Here is a 23,442-nt window from a genome sequence, read left to right as displayed (position 1 = left end):
CGACTCACTTGCGTTGGCGATTTTTACAGATAGGCCGGCAACGATTCCCTTTAATGAATTGTTTGAAAAATAACCACACACCAAGATGACACCGCCATTGTTGACTTATGAGGGTAAGAATAACACATTGGTGTCAGTTGTGGACAGCAGGCTTCTGAACTCAGGGAAGCAGGACAGAGGAGAATGGACCTGCAGCGGCCCAGCAGAGGCCCATTGCAGTAATTACCACAGAGACAGATGGCTAGCTGCAGGCCTCTCCTCCCTGATACACCCAACACACAGCTCGGCTACCTGCGGTGCACAGACCACTCACAGTAATGACGGCATTGTTGCATACTGTAAATGCCCAGGGGAGGCTGGTGGGGGTAGAAGATCGGAGGACGGGCTCTTTAGTCATGCACGTGTTTGATAGCATTCCTCATTCCGTTCCATGCGTTACAATGAGCCTGTCCTCTGATTCCTACCTCCACCAGCCGCCCCTGATACAAAAAAGGCCTGTCAATTCACCTGCCTTCTGAAGATGAGTGTAATTATTTGGTTGGCCTGCCAGGAGAGGAGGACAGGTCCCCTGGGGCCGAAGCACTGAGCAGAATGGGCAGAGAAAACTTGTCGTTCACACATAGTACTTAACAGCCAGTTCTGCACGCCTTGACAATAGGATTGGAAGAGTAGAAATCTCATGGGGGGTGGGTGAGGGCAGGGCGTGGGGGGGGGAGGAGAGTGCCTGTGCCTGTGCACTAGCCAGACAATCTCGTTGCGCTGTCTGTGTAAAGCGTCCAATAACTGATTCATGAGCCAGGAATACTATTTTTGTTGTTTCTGCATTCCATCATATGCTAGGTGTATTATATTCAGTAGTTGAACATATTTTGTTATACATGGATACATTGTATATTGCATTAAAATTATACCGATTTTTTTAAATAATAAAGCTTTACTTACTTACTTACAGTCCATTGTTCTTATATATTTGTTTTTATTCCATGTAGAATTTGTCAGAATTTCATTTATAATTCTGTTTATTCTAAATGTTTCAAAGGCTAAATGCATTTCAACATGGTAAATGTTTGTAATCAACGGTTGAGTAGCTACACTATATTACCATTAATCACTCCAGGATGACTGTATTTCATCTGAGAAATACATAAAACTTTTGTTTTGTTCTTGCCATCATACTGCATTATATGTGTTTGCCATAAAACTGTCAAATACCAGAAGCAATAACAAGCTTGAGCCATCCCCCCCGTCCCCCGTCCCCCCAGTAGCACGATGGTTGGTTGCACAGGGCAATAGTTCACCTCAACATCTAATTTATCACCAACTACATCACCTTTCACTCTCTCTATATAAGCCAGCAAAACAACAGGCTGAAGGCTTTCCCTGTGTTTAGTGTCGATAGCAGCTCCACCTATGCTCAATGAGCAGTGCTCAGCTTTTTATGTGATCAATGGCTGTAGTAACTGTCCCTATATTCAGTGGCTATATGGCAGTGTTCCGTATGGCCAGTGACTCTGACAGCTGCAGCTGTCCCTGTGTGGAATGGCTATAGAAACAAATTTATCAAAACACAAAACTGAAAACAGTTAACCATTTTCTCAAAACGTATTCTTTCCACCAAAACGATAGACACAGCTATATTCATATCTCCATAGTTCCATTTCTTGAAGACAACAACATAGAGAAAAACTGTAATGGACCTGGCAGCAATCCCGAAAACTTTCTCTGTGTTCAGTGACTATAAAGGCTTTCCATGTGTTCAGTGGCTATGGCAGCTATCTGTGTTTAATGGCTTTGACTGCAGTTTTGCCTGTGTTTAATGACTACAGTCAAGCAGCAGCTAATGTTTAATGGCAGGAGCTGGCTCCCGAGCCTACAGAGACACAGAGAGCTGTAATTACAGTCAGGCTCTGGCTGGTGGGACACATAGGGCGCTCTGCTCTATAGCACGTGCATGTGCAGACACGCGCACAGAGGTTTGCTGTGTAGGTGCACACTCACACACACATGCACACACACCTCCATGCACGCACACACACACACACACACACACACACACCCACACACACACACTGTACTTACACACACTACACACACACACACACACACACACACACACATTTTCTACCCACACTTTTTCTCTCTCTCCTCTCTGGGCAGATGGTCCAGAGGAACAGTTCTAAACACATGTGCAGAAGAGGTAAGGGGAGGGAGGAGATGGCAAACAGAGGGGAGGGGAGAGAGGGGAGAGAGGGGGGAGAGGGGAGAGAGGGGGGATGTCTGGCAAAAAAGAGTGGGTAGGAGGCCAAGTCTGAGTAGCTTGTCTCAAATTGACCCTCAGAGTGGGGTCAGGGCAGGCGGAGAGGGACAGTACCCAGGTGTGGGCTGGGCTGGGCTGGGAAGGAGGACTAGGACACCTAAGCCCTCTGGTCCTAGGCATCTTTGCCCAGTATCAGATCGTCTTTAGTTTTGAGATCCTGAAAGACAGACAGGTGGTTTAGGCGTGTTCCTTTACCCCAACAGCTGGGCCCATCACATTAGCACACACATGGGTGTGGCCCTGTATCTGTCCCATAAGGCATGATGCATCACTCTCTTGTTGATTCAGATCTTGATCGTAATGTCTTATGCTTGTCCTAGACTAAGTCATTGCCCCTGAAATCCATCAAGGCATTTTCACTGATTTATGTCAAAGTGAAGGCAGTGCTGTAAATCGTCTGTCTGTGTGTGTGTGTGTGGGGGGGGGGGGGGGCGTGTCATTATGTCAAGGACAGAAATGTTGGCAACGTTGTGACATTTTTTTGTGACATGTTTAGCTATTTTTACACCATATTTACAACTAATCAAGCACACTTTGAATACAAAGGTTAATTCATTAGCTCTAAAACAAAATTAACATGAAATACTATGTTTTCCTGGCATTTAGCACACATAAATTCAGCATATTTAATTTCATGTTTCATTCCATTTATTGCAAAACGATATTACATTTCATTGTGAGAACTGAATGACCCATATGTTGCGTTGAAAACTGACAAGTACATCTGAGAAACGAAGACTGAATTATGTCTCAGTATAGAAGCAGAATCTCTGGGACCCTCCTGGGCAAACCTGGGTCAAATTTCAAATACTATTTTGAAATCTTTTGAAATCCTTTTTTTAGCTTGAGCATGCCTGGAGTGTCAGATTGGTGGGGTTTGCACTTTTGATTCCACCAAGCAAACTCAATACAACACAGTTAAAGTATTTGAAATACTATTTGATCCCAGGTCTACTCCTGGGTAGCTATTTTAAAAGTCCTTGTTATGTAGGTCATTTTATTTTAGAAAACGTAAAAAGAACGTACATCAAGTTACCTTTATGGTTCTCAAGCCTTAAGAGAGAGGTCAGGGTTGATTTCATGGTTACCATAATAGCACCAATTATGTAAAAAGTGCTCACTCTCTCGAAGCATAATGTGTACCTACCACTGGTCTGTCCTTTGCGATGTGCTTATGACGAGCATTCCAGCTAAAAATTATGGATATGAGAGGAGGCTCTTGTCAAGGTTGGTGTGTTTTTGCTTCTTGCCATAGCTGTATGATGAGTCAGGTCAGTCAGCCCTCTCCTACTCCTCCTTCTCCTCTCCTCCTCCTCCTCTCCATGTCACTCCTCTCTCTCTCTCTCTCTCTCTCTCTCTCTCTCTCTCTCTCTCTCTCTCTCTCTCTCTCCAGACCAAGAGGCTGTAACAGATCATCTGGGTCAAAGGACAGTGAGTGAGAGACTCAGGGCTAAGAACAGGACAGGACTGTGTCTCAGTATTGAGAGCCAGTGAAAGTCTACTTAAAGTAATTCACAAAATGCTTATTCACCAAATTGAAAAGTCGCTTCTGAAGACTTGTACACTAAGGGCCCTATTATGCACTTCTTAACTTGCCATCTTAAGTCTTAATTAAGACGCACCGCCAGGTTGAGACCTACCGCCACCCTTATGATGCGCTTCATACGCGCTACTGCTATTATGCAGGTGTCGATAGGCGCCCACGCATAAGACGTAATACTCCCGTGCATATATTACTCATTGTGGGAGTGTTCATATGTTAATGAAGTGCACTAGGCGCCGCTGCTATTATGCGATCTGATTTGCTCCTAGCGCTAAGAAGTGGTTTGAAAAGTTCTTAAGTTTAGACTTCATGCACGTTTTGAAACACGAGCGCGCCTCCGCGGTTTGCGCATGCATGTGGGCACACATGAACACGCACGTGGCTCCACGGCAAGACGTCAATTACGGTCACAGTATAAATGCTTTATTTCAGAAGGGAGAGGCCAGCGCTGTACAGTATGTTGCCTCCGCATACTGTGCACATACAGTACGAGTATGCCGTGCGTAATATAATGACATCAACATCTGTCATTCCTGCAGTCTTCCAGCGACCCCTCTGTAATACTTCTCAACTCACAAGCGGAGGTATTGCCGTGTTTATTCAGAAAATAATGATTGCTGTGTTTATTCTGAATACTATATCACACAAGGTTGTTCCATGTTGCCAGGTGACTGTCTCCCTTCCGTCTCCCTGTCTGCAGTTGAACTTAAACCAGCTGACCTGTTCTTTCCTTTAACGAATTTGAGTATAAGGTTCCCTTGCACAGAAAACGAGTAAGCTCGAGATAAGATTGCGAACTGACGAGCCTTGACCTCATGCACGAGCTTGTTACTTTCTTCTGCAGAGAAGCGCGCTGACCTCCTTCTTAGGACTTCCATAATAGCATAGCGCTAATGACTCAACGCAGCCGGTTCTTAAAGGGAATGGCACCTGGCACGCTGATTGGGTTGATTGAGAAGACGCCCAAAACACACCCATGACTATTTCTTTGCTTAGCGCCGGGTTTTAGGCGCCCACTACCGCACGCATAATAGCAAAGTGGCCTTGACCACGCCTCCACGTCTTAAGTTTAGATCTACCGCCTCGTCTTATTGCTTAAGACTTATGAAGTGCATAATAGGGCCTTAAATGTCATTGTCATTATATTGATGTATAATGAATAATCATATATATGATGCGTGCAATATAAAGCATGATACAGTACAAGCACATAATGACTGTCTCCATCTGTCCTTGTACAGGACCATTATGTTAGCAATGTGTTTGCATACACTGGCTGTCACTTTCAAAGCACTAGCACTCCAAATTCACTATTCGGTTCACTGGCGCAAGTAGATATTTCCACTTACTCTGTATTACTATCATATCGTTCCTGCTGAGAATCAATGACAAAAATTGTGCCAGTGGGAAAGCTTCAAATGCGGGAGTCTGAGCGCTGACATCACTTCTCCTGTGAGGGAGATGCATTGATCTCTGAAGACACCATGGATCCAGAACTAAAAATAGAGTCTCTCTCTCTCTCCCTCTCTCCCTCTCTAGCTCTCTCTCCCTCTCCCTCTCTCCCTCTCTCCCTCCCTCCTCTCTCTCTCTCTCCCTCCCTCCCTCCCTCCCTCCCTCCTCTCTCCCTCCCTCCCTCCCTCCCTCCTCTCCCCCCCTCACCCCCCAGCTAGGCTCTGACTGTAAAGTAAAGACAATAAGATGACATTGACAAATGGGCTTACTTTGTCAGGCCTAATTGTGGGCCTGGTGTGCTGGTGATGAGACATCTCAGCTCTTGAATAGGACAGCCAGTGGGTAAGATGAGCAAGCAGAGAACCACATCCCCCTGCTGCTGTGAACGATGTGGTAGCACATACAGTAGGAGAGGTGCTCTAGTGAGTGGAACCTGGATGGCTTACATGTCCCTATACCTGTGTAATCATTCTGTAATTACACTACCAGCAACATGCATTACTTAGTACTTTGGTCATTGATTTGTAATCACTGTATATAGTAATGGGAGTTGAGTGGTTTATGTTATTACATAAGTGGAATAAGACGTTTGAACTGTTCCATATCCCACCTATGTAATAAAACAAACCGCTCAACTTCATATGCTACTGTATGTAATTAACTACAATGTAACTACTACACAGGTATCTGTGTACAGATTAGGTGATACGACCCATAAGGTTTGCATACTCTCCTGTTTTAAGTAATAGGTAAAGCATTAAAAAAGTGCATCTTGCACAGTGAATCCGATGTTATTAAACCATTTACATCCACTTTGAGGAGCGTTTTGAAGAAAAGGAGACTTTTTGTACAATTTCTCACTAAATATATTTACATGACATACAATTCGCCATCAGTGCAATACATAGGAATGTTGCATATTTACCAAATGTTATACTCTTTCCTTAATGAAGAAAAAAAACATGACTGAAGCTGATGTAACTAATGTGTAAAGTAACATTTGCAACTTTCAAATTGGTTAACAGCTTCACAGAAAAATCCAAAAAATAAAATCTTAGAATCACCCCATCAACAATCAGATATTTAGCATTGAAAAAGTAATAGATCACATGTACAGATATAATTTCTTACAGGTAATGGATTGCTTTTGTACAAACATTGTATATAACTTTGGCAGTTTCTCAGGAACAAAGTTATCTTAAAATATGAAACAACAATATCAAACCGTCAGCAATGTTATGTAAGCTTGCCTTCCAAAGCTCATGTTCACAGTGGTCATTCAGAAAGGCAGGAAGCCGACGGTTCAAAAGGAAAGAAAACAAGCAAAACAAAAAGTAAACGTTTCCATCCTTTCTGCTTAGACTGGTAGCACTGGAGGCTGTCTTCATTGTTGTCATGGTTATAAAATTACAAACACCTATGAAGGTTTACATAGCAGTCATCGCCGTTTAAAAAAATGGTCTCTTTTTCAGGTCGGCTTAAATACAAAGAGTTTGAGGGTCGAGGGGACAGGACCCTCACCCAGTGGTCACTGTGGAATCATGGGAGAGACGAGGTCGAAAACGGGACATGCACAACAAGTGCTGTGTGAAGGAACGTGTAACAGAACAAGGGTGCAAATGAAAGACTTAACGATTAAAACGCCACATGGTCAGATAATGATTTTACACTGGACAAAATAATCGAGCAAATTCCAAACATACTAGAAGTTCACCATAATTCATAATCTTTTGTTTTGTTATTTTTTTCCTCTGGTTTGGCACTTTATCTGAACAAATTTCTGTTCAAAAAGACTAAATGTTGTACAAAAAGGTATTTCATGTCTCGTTAACATAACTCGTAGAATATATTACTTAATAGTAAGCATACGGTAAGTAAACACTTGTACATACTGTAGTTTTAAATGAACATTCCAACAGATGTTTTACGCACATGCACAAAAACAAACAAACACAACTCTCCATCTCAGTTGGGCCTTACTTCTCTCTCATTGGACAGCAGTGCATCTCTCCTGCTACCCCCCCCCCCCCCTTCTAATAGGACAACACATTTCTCCTTACTTCTTCCTCGTTCTATTAGGACACTTCCTCTGTCGAGCGTGTGTCCGTCTTGAGACGCACAAACTCTTTGGCCACCTCGTCGTTGGTCCTTTGAGAGAGTATCCTCATGATGGTGAGGCCAGTTTCGTCCATGGAGATGCTCTTCATCAGGGGGTAGCAGGCGGAGCAGCTGCCCTTGTCCGCCAGCTCTCGGAGCTGGATGACTGTCATGCCGATGATGCGGTCCTCACGGGCGAAGCAGTAGTCCTTCACTGAGACGTGCAGCTCATAGGCCTCCGGCCCGTGTTCGTTGCTCAGAACACTGGGGACACAACAATAGAGACACAATGTCAGATGTGATGCTGTGATTGGTGACCTATTCTGCATGGGCATCACTGGATTCCCCTTTCATGACGATTGAATTTGATTAGAGCAGAGTGACGCCCAGATCAGATATAACGCAGCTCCCATCACAGGGTCAGAGTGACCACACCGACTTCACATTGTGACAAAGCCACATTGATGTACTGTGTTGAGAAAGAAAACACATGAAGTGTTGTACACTAATAGCCTGCCCTAAGTGTGGAGGTTTATTAGTCTATCAGTATTTGCCCCATGATGCATGCATAAGCCATGACTGGTATGAAAAATGAGAAAGTGTTTTTTTGTTATTATTTTCCTAGTTTTGTGATTCATAATGTCTTCTTGTTTTGAGTACTGTTGTGAGAGAAAATTATTATATGTAATAAGACATTTTTCTACATTTAAGATTCAAACTTCACAACAGTAAATTGGATATCTACAGCAAGCTATAGAAACTGATTTCCTGTTGTAAGCACACAATGAAACCAGTTTCTCTACTTGAAGCTTGACATTGGCTAGACAACAGACACATTTAAATGATTACAAAGACCTGATTGCTCTCTTTTCTCCTGACCTGCACCGAGATGGACTAAGCCATCTAGAGCAGTTTTGGACCTTTGTGTTTCCCCAGACCCAGTACTCTAGGACCAGACTAAACCAGTTTGTGGCTTTTGTGTTCCTTTTACATCTTTGTGTCTCTAGGAGAAAGTGGGGGTCGATTCCCCCTTAAACCTTCATCCCCCATCATCTTCCTCAATGTACAAATCCACACCCATTGTTCATGATTGGTCTAGACCTCACCCGAGGGCGGACCTCTTACCTGAGGGTACCTGAGAGCATAAATACTGAGATGTAATGAATGATCTGGACTTTGAGAGGAACTTTGAATCTTCAGATGCGTCTGACGAACCTGTAAACTTCCTCCTTCTATAGAGGAAAATATTAAATATCATTTCTTATACATCTTGAAAAGAAACAGGCTGCCTTTATTGATAATTTGCTCTAACACTGTCTCTTTAAATGACCTGTCAAAGGGCTCTGGCGGAAGAGATTTGTATTAATGAAGGTGAACGTTCACCAGAGAGGAGGACAAGCTAGTGAACAGGTGTTTGTTCTAGACAGTCCCGGTCGACCACAAATAAATGTTTTGCTGTTGGTTTTGAACAAAAGACAGTAAAACTCCTGTGTTTTGAACTTACCGCGCCGCTGAGGACGGACCACGTCCATCGCGTGAGCCAATCCATTGCGTATTTGTTTGAGAGCGCTGAAGAGCGTTTTTCTCAATGAACTGACTATTGGGGATTATACTTTTTGCCTCGGGGGGGATTCCAGGAACGGACTTGAACGAATCATAGGGCTTTCACACCGGCAAAGAACCGTGCCGGTTCGCGTTCGCGTTCGGGAACCTCTGAACGTTCGCGTTCGGGAACCTCCGAACGTTGGTGCTGGTTCATACCAGTGTAATAACCAGAACCATCCGCGTCAACGATGAAGGGGCGGGATAAACAAACATTTCACAACTAGATGGCAGCTACTTCACTGGAAAAGAGGATAATATCTTACACTACAGTATCTGAAATAAACACAATTTTATATGAAACAAATCAAAAGACACTTTCTACACGCGTTCTCTTATTAATCAGCTGCTCCTTTACTGGAATAGCGAAATTCGCGTTCGCGCATGTCCGCGCGCGTGTGCGTGTGTGTGTGTTTGCTGAGCATGTGAGGAAGATAGAGAGAATAATGAAACTTTTGATATAGTTTTTTTTATCACTAATGATTAGATTTAGATTAGATTACATTTTGTCTACTTCCTCCTTGCTGGTCTCTGCAGCCTAGAATATGACACACCCACTGACGACGTGACTGACCTACGTTTTGGTTCGCGCTTGAGAACCACTATTTTCTGGTTCCCGCTGCGAACCAACTTTTCAGGCTCCGAACCAATTGAGTTTTGAACACGAACCAGCACGGTTCTTTGCCGGTGTGAACGCCCTATAGAGCAGTGTTTTTCAACCAGTGTGCCGTGAGAGATCATCAGATGTGCCGTGGGAAATGATCAAATTCCACTTAATTGGTCCAGAAAAATGAAGGCGCAAAAAAATAAAAAAATAAAAAGATTTCATACAGCTCTCGTATGGTTGCGCATAGGTGGTAGGCCTGTAGGTGGCGGTAGCACGATTAATAGCTTAATCTGACGTTGTTGATTTTTATGTGACACTGCTAACAACAAAGATGGATAAATATTTGAAGAAAGATCCTGCTGCACCGACTCCATTGTGCTTTGTGGTGGACAGCTATCAAACGATGCCATGGTCCCTAGCAAGCTTAAACACAATCTGCAAACAAAACACCCGTCACTCCAAAACAAGGACACAGACTACAGAAACAGGCAACTTGCGAACGCACGTTCTCACAGCTCTAAATGACGCAGAGCAAAGCGAATTTTATCAAAAACTCTGATTCCAAGTGAAGCAAATGTTCTAGTGAGAACACACCCTAAGAGACATTAATATTACTGGACTGCAAAGCCAATGTGAACACGATGCTATTAGCTCTGATGTCATTAAAGAAATTGCCAAAGTTCCCCTCTCGATTAAGACGATTGCCAGACGCATTGCTGACATGTCTGCAGACATCGAAAGTGTTGTTTTGGAGAAGATACGTGGCAGTGGGCAGTTTGCTTTGCAACTTGAGTCTTGGCTCAACTCTTGGCCAATGCACGCTTTGTGGATGGAGACACAATCACAGAAAATGTCTTTTTGCAAGACATTGCATTAAAAAAAAAAACAGGGGAGGAAATATTTCAGATCACATCAGAGTATGTCGAACAAGGAGGACTTCAGTGGAACAGCTGCGTAAGTGTCTGCACTGATGGAGCAGCAGCTATGTTGCCGAGACTTCCCAGCGGAGATATCTGATGTGTTGAATGCTGTTGTTCGTATGGTAAACTTTGTAAATACAAGACCTCTGAAAAGCCGCTTATTTGCAGCATTATGTGAAGAGATGGGAGCCATAGGTGAAAGTGGGCCGGAACGGTCCGGTGCTGCGTTCCGGCAAGACTTTCTGTGCCGGAACGCCGTTGGGGGAAGAGATGCAGCTGCCTGTCAATCAAAATCCGATTGCTGCAGAGTGCAGAAGCAATCACGATTCACGATCCATAATTTCCAACAAGGAAACACATGGCTGACGTTATGTTTCGTTGCGTCTATTTTAATACCTTTGAAAAGGATATGTTAACCCCAGTGGCGTAGCGCAAAATCCCGGGGCCCCCCCGCAAGGTGGCGGCGGGGGCCCTTTCGCAACGGAGTAAAAAAAAAAAAACGTTTTTTAGAGGCCGATGCGTTATTGACATTGCGAAATTTCGCAATATGCACTCTACATTCTAAATGCTTGACTTAGCAAAAGGTACAAACAAGTGAGAGCAATAGCCTATAACTAAAACCAAATGGTAGACTACACTACATCAGTAGTATTATAAGTAGAATAGTACAAGCTTTATTTATTTTAACAAAGTGTGGTGTGCACAGCAGTGTGATATCTGTAAACATATCTGTAGACTCTCCGCTAAGGGTTGCCAGATGGGATTGAGAATTTCCAACCTAATCAATCTAAAAACTTCTAAATCCACCAAAACCCAGCCAATCTGGCAACCCTGTCTCCGCTGCATCAGAGTCTACTTGTTGCGTAAAATTGGCCAGGGTTAGTCAAATCCTTTGTTGGACATCTCGTTTCTTAAGTCCTGGTATATTGTGGCATTTCTTTACTGTTTGCCATCTGGTCTAGGAATACCCAGGGAGACGCAGACAGCAGAAGTAGAATAGAATAGTAGAATAGAAAAAGAAACAGCTATATATAGCCTAACCATGCTGAATTATGTACCTGTATGATGCACTGACAGCCTGTGACTGTGAACCTGGCCGGACCCTGCCTTTCTGCCTGAGTTTGAGTATGATGCTGCCCAAATAAATGTTATTGTTTAGTGCTGTACGCTTTCGTGGTATTATATTGTGTGAATTATCATCTGTATGTTGTTTTTCTTTCACTCGACTAACCGCCGAGATAATACTTGAGACATGTACTTCTGTAAACATACATTTTTTATTGGATTTTTTTACAATATCGGACCGACAGTCCCACATATAGCGGCTATAATGTCCGAATAGAGACTCTATCACCACCTAAAGAATGCTTATTGTACTTTGTATTGTATTTTCGCTTGCTCATTTTCCTTGTGTCTCGCTGCCTACGTGTGACGTCAAAGTCATGTTGCTATTGGATACGGCTAACCATGTATATATTTTATAATATAGGCCTATATATTAAAATTAAGGTTGACACAATGAAGGGCCACTTATTTTCTTTGTTTTATATATTTTTAAATTATAAAAATAAAAATAAAAAAATAAAAAGTGGATCCAATGTTAGGGGGCCCCCTAGTGGCTGGGGCCCCCCCGCGGTGCGTCGCTTGCGGGCCCGTCCGCTACGCCACTGGTTAACCCGCTTTACAGTAGACCCGACGCGACGCGACGTGGTTGGGTGGGCAGCACTGGGCACTGAGACAGTCCGACCGGGATTACAGTCGCGCCGTATGGAAGCATATAGTGGACTTTATTCAAATGTTAATGCAATTTGAGATTGCATTTGTATGTTCCACTTTTGCATGCATTCTTTCAGACAATATTCAAATTCAAATGCAATTCTAATGATTTGCATTTTCATTTTCATGTACCTGATGTGCACATTCGCTGTCAATATTAAAATGATAATGCAAAGCCATTTGACATTTAATTTTCAAAGTCATGCGCTGCTTTGTAGCTGACAAAATTCAAAAGTTCATTCTAATGTGAAAATTACTATGCAATCCCAAAATAGCATATTCATTTGCCACTTTTGCCTGCGTTATTTGAGTCAATATTCAAATTGTAATGCAATAATGTGATTAGCAATTGCATTTATATGTTCTAGGAAACACATCCGCTCATTAGAATTGCATTTGAATTTGAATATTGTCTGAAAGAATGCATGCAAAAGTGGAACATGCAAATGCAATCTCAAATTGCATTAACATTTGAATTTAGTCCACTATATGCTTCCATAAGCAAGCCGTGTTGCCAGATTGGGCTACTTTTGGTCACACTGGACGGGTGGATTCTGCAGCTTTTAGACTGGTTGGGCTGGAAATTGTCAATTCCATCTGGCAACCCTGGTAGCAAAATATGTGCATACGTATCTGGTAGCCTACTGGTACTTTCAAATCGCATCGTATTATTATTATTATTAATAATAATAATTACAATTTACAATACAAATACAACAATTGGGGGTCCCTCAAAGAAAATTTGGGCGCACTGCGCGCGCACAACATCAACCTCCAAGGCTTGATTCTGACCCAGGAAAAACCCTGGTATGTACTGTATAACATGATAGCCATCTATGCACTGTATATAAGATGAAGGTTGGGGTAGTAGCCTATAGTTCCTGTAAGAAACTTAAACCACTTTCACCCCTGATGGGAGCGGAGCATAAGACGTTATTGCTCCATACGGCGGTCCGATGATTGTCCCGCGGAAAAGTGCCGGCCCGCGTGTTTGAGTTAGGTACGGGAGGAGCTGAAAACCTTTTTAACTGATGAGAAGTGTGATGACGCAAAGCTGCTTGCAAGTGACAAATTGTGCGCAAGGCTCGCATACATGGCCAACATACAGGGCCAGGCTTCGCACTGAGTGAGTATAACGACAAGTTTGTAACATTTGAGATGGCGGCGTGCCGTCGGATTTTTTCAAGGTAAGAAATGTGCCGTGGCACAAAAAAGGTTGAAAAACACTGCTATAGAGGAGTGAATTTTGAACTTGGGTTGGGACATTGTTTTTTGTTTAATTAATTGACTGTGGAAAAAAGAAACGTTCTAAAATCCTGTAATCATTTTGAAGCACCTAGGCCTACTTTATAGTAGTAGAAGTAGAAGTGAATTTATTATTCCTTTGAATTTCATTTGTTGTTTATTGTGTGGTTGAAACATTTTCGAATACAGATATTATTTACATTGAAGTTACCGGGTCTGACTTGCCTTTTTGTCTATTATGCCTATATTTACAGTACTTGAAGACACTTTGTTGTTGTTCTGTTTAAACCCTTTTTGTGATAACACAGCCGTTTCCCATAAGTAGGAGGGTGAGTGTTATAACATCTCACAGTCAGAGAGACCTCACCTGTCAACGTTGCTAAGTCATCACTTCATTGAAAAAGCCTGGTTACACTTAACGTCGACTGTGACTTAAGGCTCAAGCCGTTCCATTAACACAATTTAGCCGTGTCTCATCAACGCTAACTCAGGCCAGGCTTATAAAAGTCTTGCTTTGGGCGTGTCCTCAGAGTAATAAGCAGCCCAGAACAACCCATAGTCGAAAAATAAGATACTATGACGTAGGGGTGTAAAGAATCACTTAACTCATGGATCGGATCGTGTCGCGGTTTTTGAGTCACGGATCAGATAATTTTTCGGATCAACACAATCACAATCAAATAAAAACAGCTTTTTAAAAAATCATTTAAGTTGAATGTGTATTTCAGTATAATATGTAGCCTAATGTTTGAGTGTAGAATATGCTGACAGATTAAATGTGTACGTTATACTAGCCTACTACTAAGTTTTATTTTCATTTTTTAATAAATGAATATTCACGGGGCGGCTGTGGCGCAGGAGGTAGAGTCGCCGCCTAATGATCACAAGGTTGGCAGATCGGCGGTTCGAGCCCCATCTGGCCACATGTCGAAGTGTCCTTGGGCAAGACACTGAACCCCAAAATTGCTCCCAGTGAGCGGGCCAGCGCCTTGCATGGCAGCTTGCCGCCATTGGTGTGTGAATGTGTGTGTGAATGGGTGAATGAGAGGCCGTTGTAAAGCGCTTTGGAGCAGCAAAAAAGGCGCTATATAAGTGCAGTCCATTTACCATTTACTACTGGCTACCTTAGGGAGGGAGGGAGAGATGGTAAAGTGGTAATTTTCTTAACTTGTTTATTTTCATTAATATGTTGTTTGAAACTTAAGTAAAGACATACACATTCATGCTTTGTCCCATTGTGAGAAACAGGTCTGACCGAATACGATTCAGAATACGGACATGACAAAAGTGAGGCAATCGCCTGACGGAACTGTCTTTTGGGATTTTGTTTCCGCCTGTTGCAGCTAAATTAATCTTGACAATTAATCTGATAGGTACCAGGTTAGTTCTGTGGTATACATTGCCATGGTTACTCAGCAGCGATTCCTTTAAGCCACATTCAGGAAACGGAACTCTCACTGAGTTTGAATTAGAATAAAAAATAAGCCTGGATTTTCGTTTAGCGACGTTGATGGATACCCCCCAGGAATAAGATGAGGTTGACTGTAGATGTTTTTCTACCTCATGGGTCGGTAGGGATGCAGTTAGGATTAGACAATATCTCCCTCCCCAGAGCTACAGCCCGGTCACAGATCAGCGACCACAGACATCATCTAGGAAAAAGCTCATACATGAGTCAGGAATAACTAATAACATTCTGCCAGGCCAAGTCAGGCTTTGTTCATCGGTGGAATTCTATGACAAGAGAGGGGGTTTATTGTGGCCGACTGTGATGAGAGAATTCAATCATAGATGTCTCTATTCATGCAACCCATGATTTCCAGCCGTCCTTTCTTTAGGCTGTTTTCTAATTATCCCCCGGCCCCTTAATTGCTTCTTGAGCCTCAAATAAGAGTGCCAGGAGTGAATATATATGCAGACGGCGTCGTTGAAATTGATTTCGGCAGCATTATCAGCAGTTGGCTCAGTTCACAGAAACCCAGTGTCTGAAAGATGTTACAAGCATCTCGATTACTTAGCCCATCTAATCGCACCCCTCCAGCTTGCTTTCCAACAAAGCAACACCACTGGAAGGGCAATTTTTATGACTAAGTAGTGTAAATTGGTGTACCATTCAGTCTGTGACTGTGAGCTGCCAACACATGCTACTACTGTACACCTGAATATGCAATGACACAATTAGGCCAAAATGCAATATCATTGTGGTTTTGTTTTCATGGTCAATAAAACAGGACTTACTATTGGAATGTTTCATTGTACTTTGGTGACCAGTTGTTATTCTTGGTCTTGGTGCTAAATTTGCGCTTCTTGTCGGTGAGGTGTGGTCCCACTGCGTTGACCTCTACAAAGGGTCGGAACATGGCGTTGGTCTGCCAGCTGAGGTTGTTCACCGCCACCACTGAAGAAGAGAGGAGAGATGGGGGGGTGGGGGCATGAGGAACACAGAGAGGAGATAGATCACTCCCAAGGTTCTCCCCAGGATTTATGAGCATGGTGGTGCTGGGTTGCATTCTCAAAACCGCTCAAACGCTTTATGAACTAAGGAACATAATAACGCTAACAACAATGTCGTTGGCGATCAAAGATAGCTACTCTCTCATGAATAAAGATCAGTTTAATCTGCTATGAAATGTTTACATAGTGGCAGAGCCAAGTCGTTAAGGTGGCACAGCGCCCCTCTTATGGTCTCTGGGTAGAACCTTGACTTGTAAGAACAAATTCCCTAAAGGACCAGCTATTCCTATAATCAGATCATTATTTTTAATATAGGATATAGATCCCTCTAGTCTGTGTGAGCATTGAAGTCACTCATCCAGTACTTACAGGGTGTTTTGCCAGAACATTTTGCACCATTTACTACCATTTCCATGTCCCTGGTCGATGTGACCAGAATGGGTTTAATGATGTCTTCAGAGAACTTTTACATAGTAATGTCCTTATTACTCTTCATAATGGCCTCAATAGTGAGACTTGCAAAAAGTCTGCTGATAATGACCTCAACTTTACCATTAACCAAACTCATAGCCATTCCCTCCCAATGACTTGAATACATTTGAATACAAATGATGAATAGCACATGAATACACTGAGATTATAGAAAGTCTCACCCTTCACGCTGACTTTGTGCTCTCCGGTGCCGGGGTGAGAGATTAGATCCACTTGCATTGACACCTCACCCACGGACCCATTAGATGACTGACCTGGATACATACAAAAACAGCAACAGGAGAGTCAGAGAGAGAGAGTAGCAGGGGTGTTGTCGGAGAGAGGGGGAGAAAGACAGAGGCAGTGGAGTCAGAGAGAGAGGGGAGCCAGAGAGGGAGAGCGCAGCAAGAAAGAGAGAGAGAGGCATTTACAGGATAGGAGTCTGGAGGTAACACAAAGAGAAGACTCCAGCTTTTCCTAGAAACTGATTCAGAAAGGGAAAATAAAACCCTCTGTGCAGTCACTGACAAATAAACCCAAAGAAAATAAGTGAATGACACCCTTGACTTCACACTATATCTAGCTGAGGAGCCGATTATTCAGGAAGGACTTTCTCTTGGAGTACTTCGGACTGAAAACCAATATAATGGAAAAAAAGGAGCAACAGAAAATGTCAGACAATCTCAGACATCAAAAGATAAAGAATATGTATATATATTCTTATATATACAATATATATTAGATTTTTTGTATGCGTGAACAGCAACTGCAAAGTGCACCACATGCATCACACTGACACTTCATCCATTTGAAAGCATTTTTCCAGAGCAGAGAACACACAAACGAAACATTAGATATGGATGTGCTCTGACAGACCAAATGACAGAGAGGGAGAAGAGAGAGAAAAAGAGGGGGAAGAGAGCTAAAGAGGAGAGGTTGAGAGAGAGTTTGCAGGCAGAGAGTGAGAGGGTGCACAGACAGACAGAGAGGGATAGACAGACCAAGATTGAAAGAGAGAGAGAGAAAGGGTCCACAGACAGACAGAGAGGGAGAGACACCAAGGTAGAGAGAGAGAGAGAGAGAGAGAGAGAGAGAGGGTGCACAGACAGATGTCTGCACCAGTGATGAACAGCCATGTTCATCTGATTTCTAATCAATATTTGCCAAACAAAGCAGTGCCTATTAAAGCCAGTAATGAGGAAACGGGCGTTCTAATTTATGATAATGATGCCTTATTACATGCGAGGGCAGAGAAATATCTCTACGCTGTGATTAAGTCCCGGACCAGGGGAAATTAACACAGTCACGTCTTGGCATCCTGCTATTCACTGATAAAATACTGTCTGGGCCAGAGCAGCAGAGCTGCTGCTAGTCAGAGCCACTGGTAATGGATGGCTTTGTCATGTTACAAAGGTCCAAATGACACAACATTGGTGTTGTGTGATCTGAGTGGCTGTGAGAAGAGAGGAGTTGAGGAGAGGAGTGGGAGATAACCGAGTGGGAGATGAATAAAGCAGACTGGAGACTTAAGGATAGGAGTGTGAGAGAAAGGAGAAAAGTGGTTTGGTTTGGATTGGATTTTCAGGGATGTCAAGGTAACCCGTGAGTAAAAGTGGCTGCTTTTACATGGTTGCTTTTCCTCCTCAAGGTGAACAGGAACAGTCTTGTTGTACATGTACATGACATGTCGCATAAAACTCAAAGGGTTTGAGTTTATAGAGCTGTGTGGCCTCTAGTGTCTTATCTCCGTACCTAATGATCTAGCTTCACAATCCAGATTACATCCTCTAGTCATGTGAATGACCACTTAGCACTAGCACGGACACTTGCTGGAATAAACGACTACTGCATCTGGTCTAAATGTGGCCCCCATCAGAGTGTGATGAGTGGTGGCTAATGAGCCGCTCTGCACAGACCCACATCAAGCATCTCTGAGGCCCTGACCAGACAGTGTATACAGCCCCTGAACACACATCAACCGCTTCAATGCTTCTATGTCCCACTCACACGGCCCACCCACACCCACCTCAGTTAGCGAATAGCCTCGCCTAGCCTAGCCTAGCCTAGCCTCGCCATGCTGCATAACATGGAGGTCTAACACGCAAGAATCACCGCCTCCATGTGTCTCTTTTCCCTTCGGCCTATCAGAGTGGTGGTTACAGTAGTTAATGACCCCATGTACACAGTCACTGCTTTTGCTTCTTTTTAGTCGTCGTCCCCCCCCGCCTTAATTTACTCCACCCATATCCATCCACAGTTAGCCATGCTGGATATTCATATTCATGTTCATACGTCTGTCTACGGCCCCAGCAGGTGGGTTAGCTGTTGCTGTGACACTGAGCCTCTTTCCCCCCCTCCCGTTAGTGAGTGTTGCAGTGCAGAGCTGGGCCAGCCTTCGCCTGCCTGGAGATGAGATGAGCAGTGTTCTGCTAGACTGCACACACAGATAGGCAGGCAGGCAGGCAGCAGAGGGGGTTTAGAGCTCTGCTGCTCCACTGGGAGAGAGGGAAGCTACTGTCAGTTCCCTTCCCTCTGGTTAGAGTCAGTCAGGTGCTCCTGCCTTGTTATGAGGACAGGAAACCAACAGCTCCACTTATAGATGACGGCAACAATGACATCATAGAAATGGGTCCACAAAAAGGAGTGAGAGAATAAATGTTATTGTAGCCCGAGAGGCAATAGGAGGGGAGGGGAGGGAGTGGGGGGGGGGGGGGGGGGGGGAGGGGAGCAGGAGAAAAATATAATGGGTGTGAGGGAGGCAGGAGAACAATGAATTCAATTACAGCAATGTTCACCTTACACAGTACAGAGGAGGGAAAGCAAACTGACACTGTACTACCCACCCAGACCCTACATACATGGAGATGGGCGTAGCCTGTGGAAAAGGGTTGGGGTTGGGGCTGGAAGCAAGGATAAAGGGCTAAGAAATGGGGCAGAGGTTTGGTCCTGAGGCAAGGGTAGAGGGCTGGGGGATGGAGCTGTGTGTCCTTACCTTGAGAGGTTTGGGTGCATATATATTTCTTGATCAAGGCATCTGTAGGCTGTGTGTAAAGGCTTAGAGCATATTTCAGGGACTTAAGATCTGGGCTCTTCTCCAGGAATGTCTTCTTGAGACCATTTCCTCCAGCATGGAAGTATTGCTATGGAGAGAAAAAAGACAAAGAAGACCAAACTGTATTTATACGGTATTTCTGCCAGATATGCCTCTCCACACCCCTGAGTACAGTACAGTCTATAGATTAACACCACCTTTCCAACCTTCGGAGTATATACAGTAACTTAAACCCTTTTTCACTCCTGAGTATACATGAGCCTCTCTCCTTCACACTCCCAAGTACACATCAACTCTTCTTGCCACACTCCTGAGTATACAGTATGTGACGGCAGCTGGTGAAAACTGGAATAAGTCAAATCAAATCAAAATGTCCAATCAAAATGTTCAGACTTTTATTCAGAAAAATTAAAATAGAAAATCAATGACACACTCGCTAGTCAAGCCAAAACATTGCAATGCAATGGATTCGGTGAGTAATCCCCACTACTCTACACTAACTAGGTAGTAGTGGGGACTACGAATCACACATACATTTTTCTGAATAAAAGTCTGAACATTTGGTCGGTTTCACCAGCTGCTGTCACATGTTCTTTAGTGTATACTCAATCTCCTTTCCCACCAACCAGTACTCAGAACTCCTCTTTCCACAGTCCTGAGTATGAACTCCTGAACTCCAGTCCTGAGTATGTATGAACTCCTGAACTCCAGTCCTGAGTATGACTGAATGCCCTCCTGAGTGCAGAACAGCCTGACAGCCTGCCCCTGGAGGCAGCGTGGGAGGACATGGACAGGATGGCCATCGTGAGTGTGGCAGTGCCCTGCCCCCTCTGTATAATCATGGTGTTCGGGGCAGGTTGGGGGGCGTGGTAGACGGCGTGGGCGAGAGCAACAGGAAGGCAGTAATACAGCAGTAATAACTGTGCATGGAAGGAAATAAGCATGCTGGGTAATGATGATGATAATGTCCTGTTCGTTTAACACTAGAACAGCCATGGTGGGGTCACAGCGACCCTGTGAGTAATTTTCTTTTCTACTTTTGCATCAAATTTCAGGACCCTCCGTTCATGACTTTTCCTAGATATGTGCGTTCTGCCCTAACCCTAACCCAGTATCCATTTTCAAAATCACATCAGGATAAACTAGTATAAAGCTATTTTACAGTTTTTCATATTAACCATATTCAATATGGACTCCTAATGTGTTCTCCCTCTCTCTCTCTCCCTCGCTCTCGCTGTCGCTCTCTCTCTCCCTCTCCGTTCGTTTTTGCAGAGTTTCAATCTGTAGGTTACTCTGCATGCTGCCATTTCTAACACTGCTTGGCCAAACTGTGCTACGGGCATTACTAAACATCCCTAATTGGCTGTTCTCCTTGGAATACTGATGAAGAGAAAATACCAGTGGAATGATTGATCTAAACAGAGAGGCGGTCTCCTTGGAGACAGGATAATCAATTAGAGATTCTCTGCAGTTTTACGGTCTGGTGTTCATGCAGGCCCAGAGTGTGTAGTAACACCTCTTCATCATTCTCTCCTTAGCCCTTTAGAACGAACCCTTCCTCATCGGCACTCCACCCTCCTTTAAGGCCATCGCTCTTTCTCATCACCGCTCCACTCCCCTTTAAGATTGTCTCTCTCCTCACTGACCCACTCCCCTTTAGAGCCAGACCTTCCTCAACAGCACTGCCACTCCCCTTTAAGGCAATCTCTCTCTCACCATCACTCTACTCCCTTTTAAAGCCATCTCTCTTCCTCATCACCACTCCACTCCCATTTAAAACAATCTCTCTCTGTCATCACCTCTTCACTTCCCTTTCAGATCATTTCTCCCCCCCTACATCTCCACTCCTTTAATTCCATATCTCTCTCACCATCGCTCTACTCCCCTTTAAAGCCATTGCTCATCAAAGCTCTACCCTTTAAAACTATCTCTCTCACCATACCTCTACTCCCTTTTAAAGCCATGTCTCATCAGTGCCCCACCAAATAATCTGTCATCATTGCTCTACCCCCCATTTTACTCTCTCTCATCATACCACTCCCCTTTTTTATTTATTTTATTTATGTAACCTTTATTTAACCTGGAGGTCCCTTGAGATTACATTTTATTTTTCAAGGGAGACCAGTTTACAAAATTGGAGAATAAATAACAGACAAGCGATAACAGATACATATTATAAAATCCATCTTAGGAGTAGCAATTGCACTCTTCTGTCACACAATTTTTAATCAGTGCTTTGAACTCTCCCAGGGAGACGAGATTATTAAGTTGTAGTGTGTTCTGGTTATTCCATGACCAGGGCGCAAAATAAGAGAAACCTGCTCTGCCAAGTTCCAAGCGAATCATGGGTACCCAGTAGAGCAACCATCTAATGGAGCGAAAATCATAACAGCTGTTGGTAATTGACATGAGGTTACATAGATATGAGGGGAGTTGGCCCAGTATGGCTTTGTAAATAAAGATGTACCAGTGATGCTGTCTCCTTAGGCTTAATGAAGGCCAGGAAACCAGACCATAAAGAACACAGTGATGTGTACGGGATAATGAGTTGGATATGAAATGTAAAGAACTATGATACACAGAGTCTAGGCAGCAAACAAGTGTTTTCATAGCTGCTAAATTGAGGCAGGCTTTATTTTGATAATAAAAACCCAGCCTGACCTTCAGTTTCTTTACTAGGTTCATATGCACTCTAAAAGAGAGCCTGTCGGAGACTTCCGGTAATGGCGGCGTGCTGAGAAGACGTGGCTTTCTCACCTCCACTAAAATCTTCAAACTAATTCTGTTACAAACCTAGCTAAAGTCAATGAAAATCAGCCATACCACTCGTAAAAGATGTCGTCTATACAAGGGAAACCGAGTACCCGAAAGAACATGCAATCTAAAATTATGGACTTCAGCTCTCCTAAAAACAAGGACGATGCTAATAGTCTAGCAGCAAGTCCTCAAAAAAGGCTTTAGTTTTCGAGATACCCCTACCCGAGGTAGAGCAAATGACAACAATGATTTTTCTTATCTTTAGGGTCTCCCATTAATGAAATTGATTGTTGTCAAATTTTATTTTTGGGGAAAATATGTTTTTTTGGTTGTTCTTTAGAGCTACCCCAATCCCTGAAAAAGAGCCAAATTAGACCAGGCCGAATATGGGGAAGGTGACAAAAAAGCCCATAACTTGAGAATGATCACTCCTTTCCTCTTCAGATTTGCTGAGGTATGAACCAGGTGGTTGTCCTACATCACCAAATAGTCAGACAACTATTTACCTAAATAAATACTGAATTATAGTCCTGTAAACTTAGCTTTAGTTTAGACGGAAATTGTACTTTTTGGTGACAGGAACATAGGACTCCATCACTTTTCTCTCATTTATCAGAAAAACAGAAATCCCTGAAAAATATATCATTACTGAATTGTCTAGGGTGCTATTGAACAATAACCAGTAGTTGTATGGAAATATCTCATACAGTTCTATTGCAAATGAGATTTCTTTAGACATAGGCCTACCTCTTCTCTGATACAGTCAAATTCCGAATGGGGGATAAGTGGCATAATAGCCTATAAGTTAAGAATGCTCACTCTGATGGTCATTATATTTGGAGAGGGAAATACCAGGTGGCTGAACTACATCACCAAATAGTCAGAATAAGAGTAACCCAATAAAATAAAGTTTATTAGTTCTAAATTGCAAGCCTCTAAAACATAGGTGTAAATAGTACAGATTTTATTAAAACTGGAACCTTAATTCAAAGTACAGTATAGAAATAATTTTTAAGCTTGACAGTGGAACACTCTCTGCCACTCTGGTTTGAGTGACAGCTGCATGTTTCAAAACTGTGTAGCCAACTGGGCAGCAGCAGCCATAACATTCTCCATCTCAGAGGGAGAGGGGCTGTGGATTGACAGTTG

The 23,442-nt window shown here is 43.3% G+C and overlaps 1 protein-coding gene across 1 annotated transcript in view; it reads right to left on the bottom strand.

The window, feature by feature from the left end:
• Positions 1 to 7,387: 7,387 nt before the first annotated feature.
• Positions 7,388 to 23,442, bottom strand: part of unc13c (unc-13 homolog C (C. elegans)) — a gene marked incomplete at both ends in the record, with an annotated part of 106,575 nt that continues 90,520 nt past the window's right edge. Inside the window, 4 exons of the mRNA XM_080539936.1 lie at positions 7,388 to 7,673; positions 15,798 to 15,957; positions 16,667 to 16,759; positions 19,477 to 19,624. Of these exons, the coding sequence (XP_080396062.1) occupies positions 7,388 to 7,673; positions 15,798 to 15,957; positions 16,667 to 16,759; positions 19,477 to 19,624 (687 nt within the window). The remainder of the gene's footprint in view (positions 7,674 to 15,797; positions 15,958 to 16,666; positions 16,760 to 19,476; positions 19,625 to 23,442) is intronic.

Source organism: Nansenia antarctica (assembly GCF_963989245.1).
Source record: "Nansenia antarctica genome assembly, chromosome: 9".
Taxonomy (NCBI): domain Eukaryota; kingdom Metazoa; phylum Chordata; class Actinopteri; order Argentiniformes; family Microstomatidae; genus Nansenia; species Nansenia antarctica.
The sequence above is the reverse complement of the archived record's forward strand: the minus strand, read 5'-3'. Positions and strand labels throughout refer to the sequence as shown.